The sequence below is a fragment of the Cebus imitator genome, unplaced genomic scaffold (genome assembly GCF_001604975.1).
Source record: "Cebus imitator isolate Cc_AM_T3 unplaced genomic scaffold, Cebus_imitator-1.0 Scaffold657, whole genome shotgun sequence".
Lineage (NCBI taxonomy): Eukaryota > Metazoa > Chordata > Mammalia > Primates > Cebidae > Cebus > Cebus imitator.
This window is the reverse complement of record NW_016107972.1, coordinates 162,505-189,771: the sequence shown is the minus strand read 5'-3', so window position 1 is coordinate 189,771 and position 27,267 is coordinate 162,505. Positions and strand designations below refer to the sequence as shown.

The 27,267-nt window shown below is 44.2% G+C and overlaps 3 protein-coding genes across 3 annotated transcripts in view; all 3 read right to left on the bottom strand.

Moving 5' to 3' along the window:
- Positions 1-13,352: 13,352 nt before the first annotated feature.
- Positions 13,353-18,840, bottom strand: LOC108295750 (putative cuticle collagen 80). Its single transcript, XM_017518040.2, has 2 exons — positions 18,715-18,840; positions 13,353-14,868 (listed from the first exon to the last, which is right to left on the bottom strand). Exons 1-2 carry the CDS (start codon positions 18,726-18,728, stop codon positions 14,322-14,324), a joined length of 561 nt encoding a protein of 186 aa, XP_017373529.2. The 5' UTR covers positions 18,729-18,840; the 3' UTR covers positions 13,353-14,321.
- TMEM35B (transmembrane protein 35B) lies at positions 18,243-23,475 on the bottom strand. The gene is made up of 3 exons (XM_017518039.2): positions 22,539-23,475; positions 21,040-21,220; positions 18,243-19,787 (listed from the first exon to the last, which is right to left on the bottom strand). The coding sequence occupies exons 1-3, from the start codon at positions 22,644-22,646 to the stop codon at positions 19,612-19,614; spliced, it is 465 nt and encodes a 154-aa protein (XP_017373528.1). The 5' UTR covers positions 22,647-23,475; the 3' UTR covers positions 18,243-19,611.
- Positions 23,476-24,360: 885 nt separating this feature from the next.
- Positions 24,361-27,267, bottom strand: part of ZMYM6 (zinc finger MYM-type containing 6) — a 41,504-nt gene continuing 38,597 nt past the window's right edge. The window contains exon 15 of the mRNA XM_017518024.2: positions 24,361-26,313. Within this exon, the coding sequence (XP_017373513.1) occupies positions 24,482-26,313 (1,832 nt within the window). The 3' untranslated portion in view covers positions 24,361-24,481. The remainder of the gene's footprint in view (positions 26,314-27,267) is intronic.

Genomic DNA, 27,267 nt, shown 5'->3' with positions numbered 1-27,267 from the left:
CTGTAGTCCAGCCTGGGCAGCAGAGTGAGACTCCATCTCAAAAACAAAAACAAAAACAAAAAACAAGCCACTCTCATCATAATGGATCCAGTCCTGAGAGAGCTGCTAATGCAGTCTCCATGACCCAAACACCTCTTAAAGGTCCCACCAGCTCTCAACTCCGTTACACTGGGAACTAGGTCTTCAATACATACATTTTGGAAGACAAAACATATTAAACCATAGCAATGTCTTTCATCAGTTTTGAAAAGTTCTTGGCTTTCATTTCTTTAAATATGCCCTCTACCCCCTCTCTCCTCTCTTCTGGCACTACATTTGCAAGCATAGTGGCATTTTGATTGACCCCATGTCTTTTATGATCTTTTTTTAATTATACTTGGCTTGGCATGGTGTCTCACACCTGTAATCCCAGCACTTTAGGAGGCCGAAGCAGGCAGATCACTTGAGGCCAGGAGTTGGAGAACAGCCTGAACAGCATGACCAAACTTGTCTATCCAAAAAATTAGCCAATATTGAATACTAGGCTTAATACCTGGATGATGAAATAATCTGTACAACAAACCCCTGTGACATGAGTTTACCTATATAACAACCTTCACATGTACCCCCAAACCTAAAGTAAAAGTTTAAAAAAATTAGCTGGGCATGGTAGCTCACACCTATAGTCTCAGCTGCAAAAAGAGGCTGAAGTGGGAGGATCACCTGAGCCAGAAGGTCAGAGCTGCAGTGAGCTGTGATTGCACCACTGCACTCCAGCTTGGAGGCCAGAGTGAGACCGTCTCAGTAAATAAATAAATATAAAATATATAAACAAATAAATAAATTTATTCTTAATTCTCTTTACATTCTGTTTGGACATTTTCCAATGATCTGTCTTCAAGTTGGCTAATTTTATTATCCCATCAAATTCTCTCTGAAATCCATTCAAGGAATTCCTAATTTCAGATACTGTATTTTTCAGTTCTAGATGTCCATTTGGTCCTTTTTTTTTTTTTTAAGGAAAAAGGAGAAACTCAGTCTTATTTTTTGTTTTCTTGGCAAATGATGATACCTGGGGAGTTCAGACAAAGATGAGCTGTAGGCTCGGTTTGGAAGCCCAACTCTGACCAGTCATTGCCACAGTCCTTGCCAAGAAGTAGTATTAGAAGAGGACCCTTTTGGCAAACAACATTCTCTGTTCCATTTGCAATGGAAATCTGTAAGCATTTCCTTTAGCAGGGAATATAAACTGCTGTTCCCTTTTGCGTAAGTTTGTCCCACCTTGTGATAACAGCAGGCTTTTCAGAATGGCCATTCCCCTGAATTAGCCAGAGGAATCTATTTTTTCAGCACAGCCTCTTGTTTTAGTTAAAATTCACAATGCAGAAAATAAATTATAGCACAGAATCTCAAACGTCTCCACTTCTGACATTTGTGCTGCTAATTAGTTTCTGCTCATTGTTACAGTCTATCTTCTCTGTTTTGCTTTGGAAAAAAATACATAAATGTAAATACATTTTCACATATTCGGATTTCCACTTCAATATTCAGAAGTAGATGTATAGTTTCAGGGTGTGTCCTGAGCATGTGACCAGTGTTTCGATGCCACATTTCATATTCAATTATATTTTATTTTATTTCTACAGAACCATAGAAGCAAATCTGTTCAAACCAGACGAATTAAAATCAAAATCTTTTTCGTTTGATTTTTAAACAACTTTATTGAGATGTTTTATATATATAATATTATAATATAAAAACTACACATGTTGAAAGTGTATAGTTTAGTTTTGATATACATACATGCATATGAACCAATCACCACAATCAAGATAACGGATGTAGCCATCACATCCTGAAGTTTCTTCACTTTTTATTTATTTATTTATTTATTTATTTATTTATATTATACTTTAAGTTCTGGGACACATGTGCAGAACATGCAGGATTGTTACATAGGTATACACACGTCATGGTGGTTTGCTGCACCCATCAACCAGTCATCTATATTAGGTATTTCTCCTAATGCTATCTCTCCCCTAGACCCCCACCCACCAGCAGGCCCTGATGTGTGATGTTCCCCTCCCTGTGTCCATGTGATCTTGTTGTTCAACTCCTATTTATGAGTGAGAACATGTGGTGTTTGGTTTTCTGTTCCTGTGTTAGTTTGCTAAGAATGATGGTTTCCAGCTTCATCCATGTCCCTGCAAAGGTCATGAACTCATCTTTTTTTATGGCATAGTATTCCATGGTGTATATGTGCCGCATTTTCTTTATCCAGTCTATCATTGATGGGCATTTGGGTTTGTTCCACGTCTTTGCTATTGTAAACAGTGCCACAATGATCATATGTGTGCATGTTGTCTTTATAACAGAATGATTTATAATCCTTTGGGCATATACCCAGGAATGGGATTGCTGGGTCAAATGGTATTTCTAGTTCTAGATCCTTAAGGAATCGCCACACTGTCTTCCAAAATGGTTAAACTAATTTGCACTCCCACCAACAGTACAAAAGTGTTCCTATTTCTCCACATCCTCTCCAGCATCTGTTGTTTCCTGACTTTTTAACAATTGCCATTCTAACTGGCATGAGATGGTATCTCATTGTGGTTTTGATTTGCATTTCTCTAATGACCAGTGATGATGAGCTTTTTTTCATATGTTTGTTGGCTGCATAAATGTCTTCTTTTGAAAAGTGTCTGTCTGTCATATCCTTTGCCCACTTTTTGATGGGGCTGTTTGTTTTTTTTCTTGTAAATTTGTTTAAGTTCCTTGTAGATTCTGGATATTAGCCTTTTGTCAGATGGATAGATTGCAAAAATTTTCTCCCATTCTGTAGGTTGCCTGTTCACTCTGATGATAGTTTTTTTGCTGTGCAGAAGCTCTTAAGTTCAATTAGATCTCATTTGTCAATTTTGGCTTTTGTTGCCATTGCTTTTGGTGTTTTAGTCATGAGGTCTTTGCCTATGCCTATGTCCTAAATGGTATTGCCTAGGTTTTCTTCTAGGATTTTTATGGTTTTAGGTCTCACGTTTTTAATTCACCTTGAGTTAATATTTGTATAAGGTGTAGGGAGGGAGTCCAGTTTCAGTTTTCCACATATGGCTAGCCAGTTTCCCCAACACCATTTATTAAATAGGAAATCCTTTCCCCATTGCTTGTTTTTGTCAGGTTTGTCCAAGATCATATGGTTGTAGGTGTGTGGCATTAATTCTGAGGTCTCTGTTCTGCTCTATTGGTCTATATATCTATTTTGGTACCATTACTATGCTGTTTTGGTTACTGTAGTCTTGTAGTATAGTTTGGAGTCAGATAACGTGATGCCTCCAGCTTTGTTCTTTTTGCTTAGCATTGTCTTGGCTATATGGGCTGTTTTTTGTTCCATATGAAATTTAAAGTAGTTTTTTCTAATTCTGTGAACAAACTCAGTAGGAGCTTGCTAGGGATACCATTGAATCTATAAATTACTTTGGGCAATATGGCCATTTTCACAATATTGATTCTTCCTACCCATGAGCATGGAATGTTTTTCCATTTGTTTGTGTCCTCTCGTTTCCTTGAGCAGTGGTTTGTAGCTCTCCTTGAAGAGGTCCTTCACAGCCCTTGTAAGTTGTATTCCTAGGTATTTTATTTCTTTTTGTGGCAATTGTGAACAGAAGTTCACTCATGATTTGGCTCTTTATTATTTGTGTATAGGAATGCTTGTGATTTTTGCACAATGATTTTGTATTGAGACTTTGCTGAAGTTGCTTATCAACTTAAGGAGATTATGGGCTGAGACAATGGGGTTTTCTAAACATACAATCATCTTGTCTGCAAACAGAGACAATTTGACTTCTCTCTTCCTATTTGAATACACTTTATGTCTTTCTCTTGCCTGATTGCCTTGGCCAGAACTTCCAATACTATGTTAAATAGGAGTGGTGAGAGACAGCATCCTTATCTTGTGCGGGTTTTCAAAGGGAATGCTTCCAGCTTTTACCCAGTCACTATGACTGGGTTTGTCATAAATAACTCTTATTATTTTGAGCTACGTTCCATTGATACCTAGTTTACTGAGAGTTTTTATCATGAGGGGTGTTGAATTTTATCGAAGGCCTTGTCTGCATCTATTGAGATAATCATGTGTTGTTTTGTCATTGGTTCTGATTATGTGATGGATTACATTTATCGATTTGCATATGTTGAACCAGCTTTGCATCCCACGGGTGAAGTTGACTTGATCGTGGTGGATAAGCTTTTTGATGTGCTGCTGAATTCAGTTTGCCAGTATTTTATTGAGGATTTTCACATCAATGTTCATCAGGAATATTTTTTATTGTTGTCTCTCTGCCAGGTTTTGGTATCAGGATGATGCTGGCCTCATAAAATGAGTTAGAGAGGAGTCCCTCTTTCCCTATTGTTTGGAATAGTTTCAGAAGGAATGGTACCAGCTTCTCTTTGTACCTCTGGTAGAATTCAGCTGTGAATCCATCTGGCCCTGGGCTTTTTTTGGTTGGTAGGCTATTAATTACTGCCTCAATTTCAAAACTTGTTATTGGTCCATTCAGGGATTTGACTTCTTCCTGGTTAAAAACAAAATCTTACTTGGGAGGCTGAGGTGGGAGGATTGCTTGAGCCCAAGAGGTCAAGACGGCAGTAAGCCGTGATCACACCACCGCATTCCAGCCTGGGCAACAGAGCAAAACACACACACACACAAATTCCAGCATGAAACTGGAGGTTAAAAAATATCTTCAAAATAATGAGCATTTTATCTCCAAATATCAGTTGCATCCCATTTGTAAGAATTATCACCAGTACCAATTGACCTGATATATCCAAGCACTATATGAAATGCCTTATGGATGCTGCCTCCTCCTTTACACCTGGGAAAAACTGGGCATGTGGAAGGGCAACATTTTGCTAAGAGTCTCTAGCTGGAGCATCATGGAGCTGAGATTTTATCCCAGGTCTCTCTAACTCCAGATCCCATGCTTTTTCCCATCTGTATTCCAGCCTGTCATCACACCTTAATTTCCAAGCAGAATTTGACAATCCAAGCAAAATTATTTTAATTAATTAGGGTATTTGACTTTGCATTTTCTTGCAAATCAAAATGACATATAGACATTTTTACAAAGATAGTTTTCTCCTATGGTTCCCCCTTGTCCCTGAAAACCGCTGCTGTTCTTAGAGCATTCAAGGGTAATCTATCCCACCTCTAATTTCCTCTTATGCCCCTGGATAAAAGCTCTGGCAGCTTACAGGATGTCAGGAGGTCCTGGACCACTCATCCTCCTGAGTGACTGAGGCCAATAAAACATTTGATAGCAGACTTTTCTTACTTTGTTTCCATCAGTGTTGAAATGCCAGTGATTCCTTCTTCCCAGATATCTCTGGTGAAATTTTACCATGTAACATGAATTACTAATGTTTATTGATAGATTTGCTTCCAGCAAGAGGTTAACTTGTTGTACTTTATAGGGTTTGGACTGAGAGAAACTATACAATATCAAATTCTGCTTATTAGCTGTTATTCTATTATAAAAGAATCCCACATCTTGCCAATGTTACCTTATCTATTTATCTATAGTCCTCAAATCAATAATTTTATTCCTTTTTATGAATTCTAATTGTTAAAATAGATCCATTTTTTCACTCATTTGTTAATATTTTCTTCTATTTTAAAATCACTTTAATTATCATATCATTATATTATAATTATTTAATTATAGTTTGGGTTTTTTTGTTTTTTTTTTTTTGAGGTAGTCTCTGTCTGTTGCCCAGGCTGAAGTGCAGTTGTGCGACCGCAACTCAAGTGATCCTCCCACCTCAGCCTCCTGAGTGGCTGGGGCCATAGGTGTGTACTACCACCACACTCAACTAATTTTTTTAACGTTTTTCATAGAGACAGGGATCTCACCATATTGCCCAGGCTGGTCTTGAACCCCTGAGCTCAAGTGATCCTCCCACCTTGGCTTCCCAAAGTGCTGGAATTATAGGTGTGAGCCACTACACCCAGCCTACAATTACTTAATTACAGTTACTCTAATTACAGTCGTTGTCTTATTTCTTCAACATCTGGATCATTTATGGGTCTGTTTCTGTTGTTTCTCTATTCTCTTGTCAGCCATATTTTCCTGCCTCTTTGGATATCTAGTGACTTTTTATTTAAAAACAGCTGCAGAGACCTGTATCTGAAAGATCTGAAGAGGTTCTGCATGGTATCTTCCACCAAGTTCCACCTTTCCTCTTCTAGGCAGATAGAATGAGGAACTGAGGAACTGACTAATCACCTCAATCCAATCAGGAGTAACTGAGGCAGAGCTGGGTTGCAGTTTTAATATGATGGAGTCTGTGGCTTGGTGCGGTGGCTCATGCTTGTAATCCCAGCTCTTTGGGAGGCTGAGGTGGGCAGATCTCTTGAGGCCAGGAGTTTGAGACCAGCCTGGCCAACATGGTGAAGCCCTGTCTCTATAAAAAATACAAAAATTAGCCAGGTGTGGTGGTGCATGCCTGTAGTCTCAACTCAGGAGGCTGAGGCAGGAGAATCGCTTGAATTGCTTGAACCTGGGAGGTGGAGGTTGCAGTGAGTTGAGATCACACCACTGCAACAGAATGAGATTCTGTCAAAAAAAAAGATAATAGATAGATAGATAGATGATATACAGATGATGCAGTCCACCTGCAATGCATTCCTGTTTCCATGCGGGGGCTTCCTAGGCTTTTGATTGAAAGTCTTGTAGCTCTCTGTCTCCTCAGCCCTGTTAGACCTACAGGAGATTCCATTCTGCCCTTTGAAGGTTCTGAGCTCAGCAATTTAGCCTTTCTCCCAAGCTCCTCTTTACCCTTGCAGCTATAAACTGGCTACTTATTTATTTATTTTTGAGACAGAGTCTTGCTCTGTCGCCCAGGCTGGAGTGTAGTGACATGATCTTGGCTCACTGCAGCCTCTGCCCCCAGGTTCCAGCAATTCTCCTGCCTCAGTCTCCTGGGTAGCTGGGATTATAGGCACACGCCACCACACCTGGCTAAGTTTTGTATTTTTAATAGAGGCGGAGTTTTGCCATGTTAGCCAGGCTGGTCTCAAACTCCTGACCTCAGGTGATCCACCCACCTTGGCCTCCCAAAGTGCTGAGATTACAGGCATGAACCACCATGCCTGGCCTAAACTGGCTAATTTTTTGAGGGGGATACTGGTCATGTTTTTGTATCAGACCTCATTCCTCTGGTTGGATTTTGTGTTCTAACCATCTCAAGGGAGGGGGGATTTCACTCTGGCTTTTAGAAGCTCTCAACCTAGCTTCCCAGCCTTCCACACTCAGTCTCAGGACCTGGAAAATGTCCTACGGTTACAACCAGCTGTGTTGTTGAGACGGAGTTTTGCTCTTTTCTCCCAGGCTGGAGTACAATGGCACGATCTCAGCTCACTGCAACCTCCGCCTCCCAGGTTCAAGCGATTCTCCTGCCTCAGCCTCCCAAGTAGCTGGGAAACAGGCATTGCCCTCAGATCTGGCTAATTTTTGTATTTTTAGCAGAGATGGGTTTCACCATGTTGACCAAGCTGGTCTTAAACTCCTGACCTCAAGTGATCCTTCCACCTTGACCTCCCAAAGTGCTGGGATTACAGGCGTGAGCCACCATGCCCAGCAACCTGTGTTTTTTGAGACCCCAACTTTTCACAACAGCCCCTCTTAACTACTTGCAATTGTAGAAGCCCTCTGTATGAATTAAGCCCAATATTCAGTTCATATGCAGAAGAAGCAAATGTTTCCAGGAAGAAAACATCCCATGACCATCAGCTCAACTCAGAAGGTATACTCCCTGTCTAAATTTCAATTCTAGTCATTGTTGCTTCCACGGCTCTCCAGTATCTTAAATATATGCTTTTTGTAATTTATTTGGCTTTATTTGGTTATTGCAACCAGAGTGCAGTGTTAGGGTGCTACCTCCTATACAAATCAGATTCTCAAAGTACAAGCTTGATTTGAATGAGGATCTGAAAACAAACCAACCAACCCAGGTTTCAATTGTCAGCAATGATTTAAAGGATTGCTGATGATAAGCCTACAGTCATGATAGTGATATGACTAACAAAGAAAGGTATACAAGGCAAAATTTTGGCCAAAATTCTAGAAGTATTGTTTGGCCGTGAAGACATGGTTTCAACTGTGCTGATACTGATGACATTTTTGGGTGTAATTCAGATTATACACAATATTTTCTGGATATACCCAAAGGCAGAACATATGGATGAAACACATCAAATTTGACCTCGGAACTACTCTCAGACACAGTATGGCAATCCCCCCTAAATGCTGTTGAATAAATTAAATTGAATTTATTTAAGATATGAGGTGTACTGAAAAAGTTAAATGAAACAGCTAACATTCTCAAATAACAAATTATGGTCTTTGGTGGAAAAACATTCATTTTAGAGATGTATTATTGTTAGTTGATTTGCACTATTGCTTGCTATTTAAAATGTTAGTAAATGCTTTTATAAACAATTGACTAATGCTGTAGTTTGTATGTTTGCCTCCTAAGTCTCCGGTTGAAATTTGATCCCCAACGTTGGAGGTGGGACCTAATGGAAGGTGTCTGGATCACTGGGAGGAATCCCTCAAGAATGGCATGGCTCTGTCCTTGCAATTCTGAGTGAGTTCTCCCTCTGTTAGCTCCTGCAAGAGCTGCTTGTTACAATGATCCTGGCACCTCCCTTCTTCTCTCTCTTGCTTCCCCACTCCCCATGGGATATCTGCACAGCCAGCTCCTCTTCACCTGCAGCCATGAGTGAAAGCAGCCTGAGGCTTTCACCAGATGCCCTATCTTGAACCTTCTAGGCAGCAGAATCGTAACCCAAATAAACCTCTTTCTTTATAAATCACTCAGTCTCAGATATTCCTTTATAGCAACACAGACAAGTAAGTTTAACTACTCTACTTTTAAAGTTAAAATATATATATATTTCTGTAGGTATTAGAACATGGTTTTTCTAGTTTGGAAAAAAACTGCATATGAAATATATAACCAAAGTGCAATTTCAATTTCAATAAAATATAAGGCAATTAGAACAACGAAAGGAAAATGTTTGCATGACAATAAGTTCACAGTCAAATAATCTCAGAACTAATTGCTATAGAGACTGGTTTTTGACTGTTACAGATTGAAGCATAAACTGATTGAAGAGAGATTTAAACAAATTTAACAACAAACTGTCATTATACAATAGCAAATTTCTGTTCTTTTAATTAATAGACCATCATTGAAGATTTTGAAAAAGAAATAAGAAATACTGTATGAATATAAATATGGCTTGAAGAAATTGTGAAAAAAAAACCCTCACATTATGGATGATAGTAATTTATATTATGAAATTCAAATATTTTCTATTTTCTGTGATAATCATGTATCACACATGACCCAAACACAATGCTCAAACACAATATGTAAAATTAAATGCAGTCATCTTTGATAACTTGCTTACTTTCGTCCTGAAAACCACAGCTTCCCACATATTTTTCTATTTTGTCATTACAAAGGTAGATTTGTCAATGCAGAAGGATGAAATGCATTTTATTCAGCAATGTTTTAGCTTGATTTATAACTTTTAAGTATACAGACATAGAGTATGTGGGCTACCATTCATCCTCTTGCCACGGATGCTAGGGGCCAACATGAGCCCAGCATCCCAACCACAAGTACATTTCAGAACTAGGCTGGTGAGCACTGAGAATGAGGGATGAGGAAGGCTGATTTAATGACAACAGTTCCCTGTTAGGGCTAGGCAACTGGCACGTGCCACACCAAAGGCAAGAAAGGGCAGGCCCAGGAGAGGCCTAGGAATGGTTGTTCAAGAAAGAAAGGAGGCTGCTGTCCCTGAAGCTCGAATATAGTTCAAGGAGTTGGTTTCAAGGTCAGCAAAGGATAGCTGCAGCCCAAGGGAGATCTGCAGGACCCAGAGAGGGTAAACACTATCCCCCTCCTAGGGCCAGAGGAGTGGGAGACAGATGTCAAGGCAAAGAATCAGTGGCAGAGAACGCCTTGAGGCCCAAAGTCAGAGATCAAGCTTGAGTCTGACAGGCCTCCCTACAGAGGCCTGGGGAGCAGGTGGCACGGGGGCTGGAAGTGAGGGCCCCAGCAGGAGCAGGCAGGGTCACAGAGGATGCATGGCTGATGGAAGGGCCCAGGTGGGTGTGTGCACAGCCGAGGACGTGGGCCAGTCCTGGCCAAGGTCAAGAACTGGGTTGGACTGAGTTCAGAGACCTGGGCTGTGACTGACCTGAGGAAAAGGGTACAGTCCAGCAGAGAAAGGGAATTTTGTTCTTTGTGTGCCAGGAGCAGCTTCCCTGGACCACGTCTACACTTCATAGCCATAAGGTGTGGGCTGGGTGGGTAGGAGCAGGGATAGGGTATTTCCGGCCCTGCAAGACTGTGAGGGGGTCTGGGGCAGACTAATTGGTAGCTACTGAGAATAGCTGCAGAGGAGTTTTCCCTGAATCCTTGGAGAAAGTGGGTGTCCAGCATTTAACTAATCAAGCTCCTTTCTTTTTTTTTCCTAGAGGAAGGAAGCTCTCTTCTTCAACCAAACTGACCAACCTGGACTCCATTCTCCTCCTTTCTAGACTGAGGAAGGATCATAGGTCAAATTCTTGAAGGTTTGAAATGAGTATAAAGACTGAGAGTCCAAAAGGACTGCTAGCAAAAGGCAGTCTATTGTCTCATCCCTTAGGTTCTTCACCTTTGGGTCCTCACCCAACGTTTCTCCTGCCCTGAGTCGATGCAGAGGGAGGAGGGGATCCCCACACACTGTCACTCTAGACAGAGGCTTCTTTCCATCGTCTCTGACCTCTGAGAAGCAATCAACTCTCAGGCTCTTTTTCCCCAGGTCAGACACAAAAGACTAAGAAGTTAGACATTTCCCAAAGGAAACTGACTACTTTACTAGGGGAAAAGTCACATCAAAAGCATGATAGTACAAGACTGCAGGGATGGATGTGGCCAAAGGGAATTATTTTTTATTTAGGCAGAATCAAATTCTGCCTCAGGAGATTCAGCTGGCTCTAGTGTGGATGGATGCCAGGTTATTTCTCAAAGACCCAACCTTGCATGGCCCCTGGGGCTGAGCAACTCATTCCACCACAGCAAATGAATTCATGATGTGGGGCCAGGCTGCCTCCTAGCCTTGGGCTGAGATGCTGGTCAGTGCTGCATGGCATGAGACAGCCCAATTCCCAAGAAAGGGGAGGGAATTAATTATTAAGGACCTACCAGTTTGCATTTGGGTTTTCATTTAATCACGTCAACAAGCAAGACAGTGAAGATTTGACTAGTATGAGATCTTAGTTTGACCCAGTCAGGTTTCAAATAGCTATGGAGGAGACTGAGAAGTAAACAAATTAACCATGCTCACAGTTAGAATGCTGATATATTCAGATACATCTAGAGGAACTAGGGCACCAATAGAAGTCCAGACCCAAGAAGGGGCCGGTGATTATGCGCAGTGCTGGTGAGGGACCATTTTTTCTTTTTTTCTTTTTTTTTTTTTTAGTAGAGATGGGGTTTCACCATGTTGGCCAGGATAGTCTTGATCTCCTGACCTCATGATCCATCCGCCTCCTCCTCCCAAAGTGCTGGGATTATTGGTGTGAGCCACCGTGCCCGGCCTGGTACAGCATTCTTGAAGGCAATTTGCTGTCATTAAACATTTGCACACACATACTCTATGACAGCAGTTTCATTGCCAGGAATTTATTCTACAGATTTACAAGTATACAAACGTTTGTGAACAACAACATTCATTGAAGCATTGTTTATAACGTAAAATAATGGAAACAAATGCTCATCGGTAGGCGACCAATTGAGTAAAATAAATATTCTGTATCTACTGAAAAAATGAGATAGGACCAGGCGTGGTGGCTTATGCCTGTAATCCCAGCACTTTGGGAGGCAGAGGCAGGCGGATCACCTGAGGTCAGGAGTTCAAGACCAGCCTGACCAACATGGAGAAACCCCGTCTCTACTAAAAATACAAAATTAGCCGGGCGTGGTGGCACATGCCTGTAATCCCAGCTACTCAGGAGGCTGAGGCAGGAGAATTGCTTGAACCTGGGAGGCAGAGGTTGCAGTGAGCCGCGATCACACCATTGCACTCCAGCCTGGGCAACAAGAGCAAAACTCTGTCTCAAAAAAAAAGAAAAAGAAAAAATGAGATTGATCTCTATGTGCTAATAGGGAACAATGTATAAGATAAAATGAGAAAAGTAAATTGCAGAAGAACCTTGCAATACTGTCCCATTTGTAGGTTTTTAAAGAAAACTGATGACATATGGGCTTGCAGTGGAATAGAAAACATCTGGAAAGAACACACATGAGAAGCTGTGAATAGCGGATATCACTAGGGGACTTTTACTTTCTTTTTATTTATTTGTTTTTTGAGACAGGGTCTCCTCCATCTCTAAGGCTGGAGTGCAGTGGCGCCATCATGGCTCACTGCAGCCTCGACCTCCTAGGCTCAAGCAAGCCTTCCACTTCAGTCTCCCAAGTAGCTAGGACCATGCCCCACTAATTTTTGTATTTTTTGTAGAGTCATGGTTTTGCCATGTTGCCCAGGCTAGTACTTCCTATCTTACATTTTTCTCTACTGCTTTGAATTTACTTTTATGAACCTATATTACTTTTTAAACGGAAAAGAAAAAAGTTAAAGAAAAAATAAGGGACCAGTAAGAGGTAATTCACCAAAAAAAAAAGGAATTTACCAAATGTATCCTTAGAAGCCAAACTCAGCCATAGGACCTAAAGGCAGGTAAGACATGGTGGCTGACTGATGGATCCTTCTTGACCGGCTGACATGGCCAAATGAACTGAGTGTTTGCTCTTCACTCATTAAGCTTGATTTCCTTGAGACCCAGGCAGTCTTGCTGTGGGGCCCAATAATGTGGATGAGGAGAGTGGTCCCCTTTCCCATTAGAAGCAGACTGTGGAGTTGTCAAAGCACAGAAGGGGAAGCACTGGTAGCTGGAGCTCCTGGCAGACTGGCACTCATGAAAGAGTCTGGAGGCAGCAGGGATTGGATCTCCATTAGGCTGGATCTCCAGCTTAGTTACCACCAAGTCTTGGTACGGTGGAGGGGACGGCAGAACTATAGGCATCCAGCAACAGCAGAAGGAGGCAGTCATCAGGACTGGGCTAGGAATGCATAATAGGGAGCGGGTAAGACAAGCTTGGAGAATCTCAGAAACACTTGAGGAAAAGCTATCAGAGACTGGAATGTCTGAGTGAGTACTTAAGCAATTTAAATTAATGATATTCAGGTTTCACTCACTCATCTGATACACTGAGCTCTTATTATATGCAAGGCACAGTACCAACCACAGGAGATACAGCAGTGAGCAAGGTAAACACAGAATTTATTGAATTGGATGGAAATAAAATTGCCAATATTCAACTTTTGGGGACTTATAAAAATGATAATTTCTTATGGATCAACATGAATACATTCTGGCAAGAGAGAAAGAAAACAACAACACATAACCCAATTAATTGCTTGATTACAATTATGAAAAGAGCTACAAAAGAGCAATCCGATCTGATTCAGCCCCATGCGTGCTGGGGTGTGTGTGTGTGTGTGTGTATGTGTGTGTTGCCAGCCAAGAAAGCCTTCCCTATAAGGAGTTATTTTAGAGGAAGCGAGGGTGAAGAAGAACTACCCTAGTGAAAGAGAGGAACAGAGATCATTCCTGGCCAAGTCTGGTGCAAAGGCCGTGAAGGGTAGGAGACTGGCATGTTCCTGGGCCTGAGAAGGTGACTGCCTGCAGGGAAGCAGGGGTGGTGGGATAAGGTCTAGAGAGAAGGGAGAGCCAAATCAGACAGGGCCTTGTAGGCCATGATGACTTTGGGTTTTATCTCAAGAGGTTTAAAAAAAACACAATGGTATATTATTTGTATCCAAAAGCTGGCAACTTCCAGGGAATATTCGGGTTACAAAGAATGTTCTATGCCCTCCAGATGAGCCTGGAGGTTCACAGCTACAGGGGTAGTATGTGGTAGTATGCATCAGCATCAGAATCTAGGTCTTTCCAAAGAGGTTTCTCCACCCTGGATGCCACTGGAAGGGTGGCAGGGGGATGAAACAGGCAGGGAGGCCGAAGAAAAGTCTCTAGGAGGAGGCCAAGGAGGCCCCATGCACCCTGGGCACTCCCCTCCCAGGGCAGCAGCTCAGTGCCCAGCAGTCCTGGCAGAAGTGGTGCACAAAAAAGCAGCAGATGAACGGGTCCAGGCAGCTGTTGAGACTCAGTAGCACCAGGCTGAGGGTGGGCAGGACGTCAAGGGTGGCAGTGGTGTGAAACCGGTCTCCGTCACTGCCCCGCCCAGCCACCCAGGGCGCCAGCAGCAGGTGGTAGGGCGCCAGACAGAGGGCGAAGACCAGCGGGAGCCCCAGGACCATGGTCTTGGCCATGCTCCAGCGGGGACCGGCAGGAGCAGGGCCCAGGCCCGAGGGCGCCTAGAGCGTTGGCACCAGGCTCACGTAGGCCGCAAGCACCCGCAAGAAGACGGCTCTGAAGAAGGCCACCGCCAGGTAGGTGGACACGTGGTAGGCCATCCCAGCCGTGCGGCAGGCAGCCTCCGGGAGGGGCACGTGGGCCAGGCCCAGGTAGTAGGTGAGCCACGGCAGCAGAGTGAGCGTGAAGAGCACGTTGGCCAGGGCCAGGCTGAGCAGGTAGAGACGCAGGGCCTGGCCCAGGCGCCGCTGCTGACAAACACTGCCGGGGCAGCCACGTGGGTTGCAGCCCCAGGCCCGGCGCCAAGGCATAGGCCGCCAGCACCATGAAGAAGCGAGCAGGATCATCCCAGGAGCTGCAGTCGCCAACACCCAGGTCCCCGGCACTGCTGTTCATCTCTGACCTTGAAATAGCAGAAGAAAGACTACTGCGGAGGCTAGCCACAAGGGCAGCCCCCATTCTGTCTTCTCCCACCCCAGTCCCCATTTCTTCTTCATCACTTGCTGGGAGGGGACACTAGAGGCAGAGTCCATGTGAGAGGGAATGAGGACCGAACCTGGCCAGCAGCTAGCTGCTGAGAGGAGGGGATGGACTCCAGAGTTTTTGGTGACAAGCTGTGGGAAGTGAGAAAGAGGCAGGAGTCCTAGATAGCTTGGAAATTTCCAGCCTTGGTGACTGAGAGGGTACAGGTGCCCCTCACAGATGGATTATGGTTTGTACACGTTGGGGCACAGCCCTGTGCAATAAGCCCACATAGGGCTGAGCCTACAGGGAGTTCTGGAGAAACAGGCTGGAATATAAAAGAGAGTCCTTTCCAGAAACAGCCCCAACCCCCCGTCCCTGTGCCACCCAGATGAGAAGCATGGATGGAGGAATGGGCTTGGGATGCAGTGACCCACAGGACGGGCCTGTGCACAGGGACCTCGGACTTGCGTTGGTCCTCTGCTAGAGAGCTGCGCCAGCGCTTGCCTGCAGCACCCTTGGGTGGGCTGAAAAAGTTCTGCCACTCTCAAGCCTTCCCAGCCTGTTTCCTCCCTGTCACTTTTTGACTACAAAGAAGTCCTGGGTCAGACTCAAAACTTTGGACAGAAAAGCAAAAACTGCACACACCCAGCAATCAAGCAGATTCTAGATACACACATCTATTTGCCATGTGACCTTGGGCAAATTACTCAGCTTCACTGAGCCTGTCTTTGCTGCAGTAAAATGGAGATTAAAATACCTACCTCACTGGATTGTTGGGAGGATTATGAGAAAACATAAGTAAAACTGAGCCCTGTGGCTGTCACTGGGGAGATACTTCATTACTGTTAGCTCCCTTCCCTTCTAGGCGGCACACAGATAAATGTGTACACGAACACAGGCACACACAGTGTCAGAGAAACAAACACCCCAGGCACACAAAACAACACAGAAACATCTGGGCATATTCCTACCCTCTCCCCAAGGGAGGTTAAGTGCACAAATCAATGTCCTGATACTATTTGTGACACACTTACACACCCTTAGGAGGTCCTAAAACTCAGTTCTTCCAAAATTTGGATTTCTGCCTTTGAGCATTTCAGGCTCCAATCCCTTCTGAGACCCTGGGTAAGTGTATTTCCTTTCGCCATTTCCTCTGTTCTGTTCTTCATGGCTGTAGCCCCACCCTGACCCATCCCCTGCCATCCTACCAGATTGTTCCTTTTTTTATTTTTATTTTTTTTTTAAGACAGTCTGTTGCCTAGGCTGGAGTACAGTGGCACGATCTCAGCTCACCACAACCTCCGCCTCCAGGGTTCAAGCAATTCTCCTGCCTCAGCCTCCCGAGTAGCTGGGACTACAGGCATGCACCAACACGACTGGCTAATTTTTGTATTTTTAGTGGAAACAGGGTTTCACTATGTTGGCCAGGCTGGTCTGGAACTCCTGACCTTGTGATCCACCTGCCTCGGCCTCCCAGTGTGCCATGATTATAGGATTACAGAGCCACTGTGCCTGGCCCAGACTGTTCCTTTCTTACCTCTTGCTATAATGGCTGCTGGAGCTCTCTCTGGGGTCCTGACTTTAAGGATCTGAGACAGGGCAGAATTCCCTCCCACCCACACATCCCAGACCCTCTCATCAGCCAGCTAATCCCAAAAAACGACATGAAGAATAGGCCCAACAGCTGGAAGGGCTGGAGCCCACCTGTGGCAGCTATGAGCTAGGTTTGTGGGGATGCAGCCAGGGCCCCAAGGGAAGGGAGTGTCATCAGAGGACAGGAGGGCCTTCAGCACAGGGAGGGAGATAAAAACATATTAGGAAGGGCAGGAAACTGAACGTCATCATGCTGAGCTGACCTAGATTTAGGCTGTAGTTTGGGGGGGCACATTTCCTGAGGTCTGGCTTCTCCTTGCACTACTAAGAAGGCACTGCCTGAGCTCAAGATCGTCCTGCTGCTGTCAATCCCAACTGCTTGTACACACCAGCTGGCCAGCCTACTCCTCTAGCACCCTGACTTTCCTGCAGCTGCTGGGCAGTCCTACAGCTAAGCTTGGGGGGCCCCGTGGCTGCTTATCAGCCTACAGGCTCAGACTTGGTAAACAGGCACCCTCAATCTAATGCTAGCTGCAAGAGGTTTTACTCAAAGTCCATCCTGGAAGGGTAGAGAAAGTATAAGGCCAGGATCCTAGGGGCTTCAAAACTTCCAGGCAAGACCAGGCACGGTGGCTAATGCCTGTAATCCCAGCACTTTGGAAGGCAGATGCAGGGGGATCACCTGAGCTCAGGAATTCGAGACCAGCCTGGCCAACATGGCAAAACCCCATCTCAAAAAAAAAAAAAAAAAAAAATCCAAGCAGAGGGAAAATGCTGAAAAGCAGGGCAGATTTCATCACACCAGACAGGTCATCCCCTCTACCCTCAGGTTGAACAGAGCAGGGGTGCCATGCCTGTCCATTTTCAGCTTTGGCAGCTGCTGCAGTGAAAAGTTTGGGTTCTGGAATCAATTAGGCCTTAGGTCTAGTTCCAGGTCTGATACACAGGCACTTAAGCTTTCCAAATCCATTTTCTCACCTGTAAAATAAATCGATGTTTAACAATATCAATAAGCAATATTGCAAATAAGCTAGTAAGTGACAGAAACCATTGTCTATGCCCTCTTCTTCCTTGCTGACCAGTGTGGGTAAATTTTTTTTTTTGAGATGTAATTATTTTCCTTTTGTTGCCCAGGCTGGAGTGTAATGGCATGATCTCGTCTCACCACAACCTCCGCCTCCCGGGTTCAAGTGATTCTCCCGCCTCAGCCTCCCAAGTAGATGGAATTACAGGCATGTGCCACCACACCCAGCGAATTTTGTATTTTTAGTAGAGATGGGTTTCTCCGTGTTGATCAGGCTGGTCTCCTGACCTCAGGTGATCTGCCCACCTCGGCCTACCAAAGTGCTGGTATTACAGGTGTGAGCCACCGCGCCTGGCCGGTAAATTTTAGTCTAAGTCCATCATGGGAATTCCATTCTCCTGCCAGTGATTAGTCTAGGAATGGAAATGGGACATAATTCTGGCCAGTGAGATCTGTGGGAAAATCTAGGGTCTTCTAAGGCACCCTTCCTCTCTTTTCACCTTTCAGTATTATAGCAAATGCTGTCTGGAGCTGCTGCAGCTATTTCACACAGCCAATACACTGAAAGCAGCAGAGCAGAAAGTTTAAAGAATGTTGATTCTTGATGCCATCATTAGGCAGTCAAATTAAACAACATTGAAACTGAAGCGGGTATCTCTGGACCTCTTACATGAGAGAAAAGTTTTCCTTATTGCTTTGACACTATCATTTATTTATGTGTAATCTATCCTTACTATAGGCAGACTGCACCACTGTGCTTTCAGACACAAGAAAAAAAAAATCCAACTGCGAGTGTCACCTTGCCTGAGGTTCACACTAGTCAGAATGGGAATTAGCATTTTGTAGTGAACATGAAATGGAGTAACAGAGACTTCTTTCACTCCTGTGGCCTCCCAAAAGCCATTGTTCACACCCTCAAAGCAATTTGTAGGCTGATAGCTAGAATATTTGCATAAATAAGTGAGCTGTTTCTCACTATGTTCCCTTATGGGAGGTACATCACTTCCCAAAAGCCCACAGCCCTGCCAAGCTAAGACAACGAGGGCAGCATAATGGCGGGTGCCCTAACATACTGTCCACTTTTTCCCCAAGAAATGTCACACATATGCACCCTTCCTACCCCCAAGGACCTCTGGGATTCCTCCCAGGCTTTGGGCCCTGCTGTACCATTCGCATTTCATGGAGTTGGCTGTCCCCCGCTTCCACGTAGGTGTCAAGGAGCACTGGACTGGGTGCCACAGGTCGCCACCAGAGTTTGATTTCAGGTTCTATAGAATGACTCAATGCCTGCCTGTTAGTTCTGCAAATCTAATGTGTCAGAGAAAAAAAGGAGTGGGAGGGAATCTCTAATGTGGCTCAAAGGGCACAGGCAGAAGCAAATACTTATGCTCTGCCATACAGAACTTGTACATCTTAAATATGCATTAAAACCCTTAAAAATATGCAAGTAGGTTCAAAAAACCTACATTTTTTTAACCAGCACCTTCACGTCTAGGGGAAGAAAATAAGTATGCAAAGGCAATTTACTGTGAGGCTTATTATAGCAAAAAATTGAGAATAACCCAAATGTTCCTCATGGCGGGGGATTGAGTAAATACAGTACTCCTTACAATGGAGTACTATGCAGCCATTAACAATGAGGCAAAAGAGACATGAAATGGTCTTATAGTATATTAGGTTTTAAAAGGAGGGAATAAAGTAGGATATATGGTTTCATTTTCATTAAAAAAATATATATATCTGTTTAAAGGCACAGAAAAAAGTTCAGAGGTATAGTTACACCAAGGCATTAAAAGTGGTTATTTGGGGCATCAGAATTTTGGCTGATTTAAATTTCTTTTTTGCTTATTTTGTATTTTCATATGACATGAGGAATGTTAGTATATATAACATGTACTCCTCACAAAATAGTAAAGCTAAAAAGAGAAAGCAGGGCCAGGTAGACAAGATGTCTCTTTCAGCACTGGCTGACCCTGGATATTACACTGGCAACAAGATGATAGACTCTGTGTTCTACCATGTTCCTGCTGTGACAGCTGCATGGCATAAAGAGGCAGAGATGCTCTACTTCCAGGATTCCTCAAATGTACTTAGAGTCTTCTTCCTAGTGGGTCTGACCACCTTCTTAGTTTGGGCTAAGAGCTGGCCGACATCCAGCAGCAGCAGGAACAGCAGGCAGATGATGGCTGGGATGCAGGTGCTTAGTGACTCTTTTAGAGCTGCCAAGGTGAAGATGGCCCCTGGAATGGAAAGTGAGGTCCCTGAGGCTTCCTGGAAGAACCCAGGAGATCCAGGAGCTCAGGGCTCTCCCGTTTAGGCTGACCCACTTCAGCCCAAGCCCTCCTATTAAACACCCCTACCACTCCCAACGCACATTCCCAAAACTAGCTGCACTCACCTCTGGCCTCCCGGAGAATGCAGGACCAGGAAATTTAAGCCTCTTGAACAACAGTAGCAGTGTCAACAGTTGCCCCTCTCAGAGGACAAGAAAGAAACAGAAACCACCCAGCCAAATTCTCCCTGATCCTTTTTTTTTTTTTTTTTTTTTTTGAGACAGAGTCTTGCTCTGTCGTCCAGGCTGGAAGGCAATGGTGCTATCTCGACTCACTGAAACCTCTACCTCCTGAGTTCAAGTGATTCTCCTAGCTCAGCTTCCTGAGTAGCTGGAATTACAACACCACACCCGGCTAATTTTTGTATTTTTAGTAGAGACAGGGTTTCATCATGTTGGTCAGGCTGGTCTTGAACTCCTGACCTCAGGGGATCCACCCACCTTGGCCTCCCAAAGTGCTGGGATTACCAACATGAGCCACCGAGCCCAGCTCCTTCTCCTTTCTTAATCCTACATCTACCAGGATTAAGATGGAGGGAAGGATTAGCCCAGGGGCTGTTGGTTGGAGGTATGGGAAAGGTCTGAAAATGAGAGAAGCGCAGAGATGGAAGCAAGCCTGGTAGCGGTGGCAGCAATGGTAACAGATGCCAGGGCATACAGAAAAGCCTGAAGATATCTGACCTTTGAAGCAGCAGCTGTCTTTGTACATCAGCAGTTCCTGTGGGCAGAGCTTCTAGGAGGGGGACTCTCTAGGGAAATTCTCTGCCTTCCTGTTCAAGGTTTCCCAGCTTCCCTGCTCTCTACACCAATCTGCCAGACACACATCAAATGGCAGCTGCTGCCCCATCCCCTCATCCCAGGAGTGGGCATGTGGAGGAAGGGGCAGAGGTGCTAAGCTTGCAATACATCTTCGAAAGGGAATACTATGCAGCCATTAGAATTGAGGAGGTAGAAGGTACACTTAACATGTGATAGTGTTTTAGCACATTAAGTTTAAAAAATACCTGTGCTAATCTGAAGACCATGGAAACTGTGGTAGAGCAGAAGTGCTCTTGATTCCAGAGGGAAAAAAGGGTGACAACAGTACGAGGGAACACCCAGGTCTTTCCATCATCCTCCCCCAGAAGACCCCATTTTCTCAGGCCAGTTGGCCCCCTTACCCATCATGAGCAGAATCAAGAACAAGTTACTGATCTCTTGCAGCATCGGTGGGCCTGTGACCAGCAGCAGCCCAGCCAGCAGTTCCAGGAAGCCCACAGCTGTTTGGTAGCTCAGGGGATCTGGCTGGTAGCCAAACACCTTCAGCGGGAACACCTCAGCAAACTGCACGAACAGGGCTTTCTAGGGGTGGCAAGGAAGGCCTGTCAGCCATGCTCATCAGAGATGTGCTGCCCAGATGCTCCACAGCATATCTATGCCTGTACCCTTAACTCCCCCGACAAAAGAACTACTACTACTCTAGGTCAGGCCCAGGCCTGAGGTCAGCCTGGAGAGGAGAGGGCTGCCCTGCAGCGCTGAGCTTTGGAATCAAGAAACAGGCTCCATGCTCCAAGTGGTACAGAGACTGATTTTCTCACTAGACCTGTCAAGAGGTTACAACCCAGCCCCAAATCCCAGGAGGAGGAAGCTGGGCTTGGCTGGTTTTCCTTTGTGCCTGGCCTGGTTTCTCTTAAGGTTGATGTGCAGGGAATACTTGGAGGTGGGACAGAGGTGGAAGGGCTCATTAAACAGATTCCACCTTGAATCAGTCTCCTTTGCTGGGTCCTGGATCCCACCGAGGCAGACACAAGGGCAAGGTTAGGTGGGCTCAAAGTGGCTCTTCTTGTCAAGGCATGTCCTCCCCTGAGCCAAATGACAACTTCATCCTGACTTTCGGAGTTACTTTTTTCTGTTCCCACTCCTCAGCTCTACCTCCCTCCCTCTGCTCTACCTCCCTTCCTCAGCTCTGCAGAGAAGCAGCTCCAAGCCGTCTGTCTCTGAGGATGTATCCAGGCCTTGGAGAGGGAGGTCAGCAGGGGTCTCCAAGTCTGGCTCTTTTGAGGGACTGGGGAGATTGGTGAGCAGGACATGAAAGCTTTCCCGTGAATCTGGAACTAGACAGAAGGCTGAAAGACGACCTCGGGGCTTCCCTCTCAGTCTTCATGAAAACGACTCCTGGGTTCCGAGTTAGGAGTGTCTAGTTTGCGTCCCGCTTCCTGACTAGATGTACAGCCTTTAGTAGATATACTTGCCCTTCAGGGCGGGCTTCCTATCCTGCAAAGCCAGGATTACTACACCCCAGCCACACGAACTTCCTAAGAACTGAGGCAAACGGTGAAAAGGGAGAAGAGAGCAGGGAGGGAGCTCAGTCGTTTTTCCACTGCATCTTCCTCCCCCAGGGTCCCGGGGAACCTCCTAAGACTCGACTTTTCCCTGGGGCCATCAATGCTTAGCAGGAAGGGGAGGTTCTGTCCCCTTCCGTCTAGGGAAGGTCCAGAGAACTCGAGGAACTCCCCAGGCAGGACCCGCGCCTCAGTCGAAAGCCAGGCGCTTTCCCCCAGCTCCTCCAGCTTAGCCTCGGAAGCCTGAAGACGGCCCGCCGGGCCGGGGTCGGGGAGCGGCGGGGCGGACCACACGCCGCCGCGGGCCCGATCCCCGGCCGCCCGCCCGCGCCGCTCACCATCCGCTCCGAAACTGAAGCCGAGATCTGCTCCGAGAGCTTGGCCGCCCCCACGAGCGCGAAGAAGCCTCCCAGCAGCACGCGCAGCACCGAGAGCAGGAGCGCCATGGCTGCGCTCGCCCCGCGGGACACCGAGCTAGCCCGTCCGAGGGTTGGCCCCGCCGAAAACCCGCCCCTGCCGCCGGCTCATTTCCTCCCTCCCGGGGGCAGCCGGAAGACTCGCGCCAGAGCTCCCGTACCCCGCCCTCCAGGGGGTCGCGAGGCTCCAGCACTAGGGCAGGGCGCCCCCATCTCACAGGTGGGGATACTCGAGGACCACTGGCTCGTAATTGACTAAACCGGCGCCTTTGGATTCAGAGAGTGATTCTCAGCCAATACGGAGTGCGGGCGGACACGGGTGGGTGTCTGGATGCGGCTCAGCTACCATCAAAAGACTCCAGGGCTTCGTACCTGCCTGTGCCACGCTAGCTGTGGGATCTGCGCTGTCATCCAACCCCAACCGTCCTCAGTATCTGCCTCTGCATATGCGGATAACTCAGTTCTCCACAGTTTGTATAACAGGCCTAGGACAGTGCCTACACACGTTAAGAGCTCAGAAAGTTATTTGTAAATTAATTTATAAAGTTATAAGCAATAAATCAATAACCAGTAGTTAAATAAGTTTCTTTTCTGTCTTTGCCTGAGATATCTTTTCCCTCTAATTTCTCTCAGCTGAGATTGAAATGTGAAAGGTGTCTGAAAATTCAGATACTTGCAGCGATGGATAGAGAGGCTTTCACTGAACAAAGCCCTACAAAGCCACTCCTGGCCCATCTGCTCTTACCTGGAAATCTCTAGAGCTGGGATGGGCAAACCATGGGCCAAATTTGACTAGCTATCTGATTTTTTCCCATGCATCTCCCCTTCCCCCAAGCTAATAAGTTTACACTGTTTATGATAAAAACATTTTTTAAAGAAGCTTGTGTGACATCAAAATTATATGAAATTCATATTTCAGTGTTCACAAATAAGTTTTATTTAAACACAGCCACACTCATCTGCATATCGTCTATGGCTGCTTTTGCACTGCATCTGCAGAATTGAGTAGTTGTGACAGTATGGACTGCAAAGCTGAAAATATTTACTATCTCGCTCTTTATATTTAAAAAGTTTGCTAAGCCCTGGTATAGTGGGCCAGAGAGGCCCCAAACAGGGGTCTCAACCCTCCCTGCTGCTTCCATTTCTTGTTACCCAAGCTGCTTAGATCTATCTTTTCTTGCCTGGCATGGTGGCTCACATTTGTAATCCCAGTACTTTGGAAGTCCGAGGCAGGTGGATCACCTGAGGTCAGGAGTTTGACCTCACCAACATGGTGAAACTCCGTCTCTACTAAAAAAATACAATAGCTGTGTGGTGGCGCACACCTGTAACCCCAGTTACCTGGGAGGCTGAGGCAAGAGAATCGCTTGAACCAGAGATACCGCTTGTACCAGGCAGAGGTTGCGGTGAGCTGAGATCTCACCATTGCACTCCAGCCTGGGCAACAAGAGCAAAACTCCGTCTCAAAAAAAAAAAAAGATCTATGTTTTCCATCTACTCACAGCCTTGCTGGGCTAAGTAACTGGTTGGCTGAAAGACTGAAATGTTCCACTTGCTTCTCAAGGCCAAGCTGTTTCTAACATGCAAGTTGTGCTGTTACATTATAAAATGGGCCTCTCATTACCTGCAGTCTTTGTCACTAATCCAAATTTATTAATGAAATAACCACATTTTCTATCCTAGATTATAATGATACATAATTATTTATAAAATCATAATTATTAAATTCCTCAACAAAAAAAAGGAAAAATTATTAAAACATTTAATCACCAAAAACACAAATCCACATTAGGAAATTATCTTTTAGGATACTTATACAAAACTTAACACAAAATTATTGACACTGATAAGCAATGTGCATGTTGCTACTCTTTCTCTTTCACTAATTTTTCTATCCTTGGAATTAAAGATGTGACTGCAAGTCTTAGGGCAGGGCCAGAAACTGACAGATTTCTTTGTTTTGACTCAGTCAAAGCTGAAAAGGCAGCATCACATAAATAAACAGTTGAAAAGGGTAATAAAAATCTCATTGCCTTTTCATGGAGTTCTGGGTATCTTGCCTTTGCATTTATCCAAAATTGAGTTACAGACACTGATTTAAATACTGATTGCAATCCTAAATCTGAAGATAGCTGTGTTAGCTTTTCTTCTTCGAAGTCGGTGAGATTATTATTTTGGTGATTCATAAAAGGGTTAATTATCCACAAATTTCCTGAACGTAAGTCTTGTTCTGGTGGAAAACAGTCACTGAAGACTTGAGAAAGTCCTTCCAGGTGCTCAAAAATAATCCTTGTGATCTCTGTCATATTTAAGTCTGATGAATTTGAGAATTCAGAAAATGAAGGGAACATGTCATAATCATTCTCTTGTGTGCACTTCAACCACATTTTTAACTTTCTCTTAAATACGTCAATTTTATTACACAAATTGAAGAAAGTAGTCAAAGTTCCTTGGAGACTTAAATTTAATTCATTTATAAGTGAAAATATATCTGATAAGTAGGCCAGCTTTGCAACCCATTCCTCATCATGAAAATACTTGGCCAAATCTGAATGCTTTTGACTTAAGAATATTTCAATCTCATGTCGTAATTCAAATAATCTTTTTAACATTCTCCCTCTTGATATCCAGCGTACTTCAGCATGAAGCGGTAAACTCACGTGCTCAGACCCCATCTCTTCACATAAAATTGTTAACATACGTGAATTTAATGCATTGCTCTTTACAAAACTTAAAATTTGTGCTGACTGCAAAAGAATTTTATGTAAACATGGAGACAACTTTTCTGCGGCTAAATGTTCACGGTGAATAAAACAATGTGTAAATGCCGCTGTATTCATGGCAACTTCTTGAATTTTTGCTTTTAAACCAGAATACCTGCCAGTCATGCTTGCAGCCCCATCGGTGCAGATACCAACACAATGTTTCCAATTCAGAGATTTACTATCAATATATTTATTTATTAGTTCAAATATTTCACAACCAGTTATTTGAATAGGCATTTCAATGCAAAATAATAATTCTTCTTTTACATCATGACAATCATAATCAATGAAACGAATATAGCACAAAAGAAGTGTGATATTTGAGATATCTGATGACTCATCTATCTGAAGGGCAAACCACTTTGACTCTCTGACCTTCTGAATCAGCTGGTCTTCAATATCTGCGGATAGTTCATCAATCCTGTGTTGAATTGTAATATTAGAAAGTGGAATTGTTTTCATTTTGTCTCCAGCACTTGAACCCAAAACTTCTGAACACATTTCTACTAAATACGGTTTAATTAATTCTTCAGCAATGGAGAATGGCTTCTTGCTTGCAGCAGTTTGGAAAGCAATTAAGTAAGAAGCTTTCACAAGTGACTTTTCAACTAGTAAATACTTTTTTAAAGAACTATTTCGACACTCCATTTCTAGAGATTTTTGTTCAAAAAAATCTACTGGTTTGTTTTCTAATTCTGAATGTTTTGTCTTCAAATGATGAGAAAGATTTGCTGGCTTCATGTTTTCACTGGGTAAGATCTCTCCACAAATGACACACTGTGGCCTTGGTGAACTTTCTTTTGATCCAGGACAGATAATAAAACCAACTTTTAAATATTCTGTATCATATGTCTGGAAAAAACCTAATCTTTTTTTCTTTGAAGGTGGAGAATCAAGTTCTGCATCATTTTTTTCATTAGGCATAGGTAAATCTGAATGAAATATTTGAATCACTGTTATTTTCAAGAACAAATAAGCAATGTTCTTTATCTCCTCACACACTTAAAATTCATATTTTGTTACTATTTCTATTTATCAAAAGAATGTGTTGATACACGTTTAAGTACAAACCATAATACTTCCAATGATGCCACTGAAAACTGAATTTCTCCTTTGCCCAAAGCTTGATCACTGGGTGAAGTAAAACTATAGGATGTGGTACATGTACAAGTAGTCCCAAGCACCCAATAGGTTATTGAAACTAGGAGTGAAGACCACAGTACACATCAAATTAAGAATAAACCTTTTAGCTGAGCAGGGTGGCTCACATCTATGATCCCAGCACTTTGGGACACCAAGGTGGGTAGATCACTTGAGCCCAGGAGTTACAGACCAGCCTGGGCAACATGGTGAAACTCCATTTCTACAAAAGAAAAACAAAAATTGGCCAGGTGCAGCGGCACACAACTGTAGTCCCAGCTACTTGGGTAGCTAAGGCAGGAGAATCGCCTGAGGCCCTGGAGGTCGAGGCCACAGGTAGCCATGATCATGCCACTGCACTCAAGACTGTCTCAAAAATAAATAAATAAATAAATAAATTTTGTTATTGGTTAGTGATACTAGTGCCAAAATTTTTTTTAAAGAAAATGAAAAAAGAGGCCAGGCACGGTGGCTGATACCTGTAATCCCAACTCTTTGGGAGGCCAAGGCGGGCAGATAACCTGAGATCAGGAGTTCAAGACCAGCCTGGACAACATAGTGAAACCCCATCTCTACTAAAAATACAAAATTAGCCAGGCATGGTGGTACATGCCTGTAATATCCCAGCTACTTCAGAGGCTGAGGCAGGAGAATCGCTTGAACCTGGGAGGCAGAGGTTGCAATGAGCCGAGATCATGTCATTGCACTCCGGCCCGGGAGACAATAGTGAAACTCTGTCTCGAGAA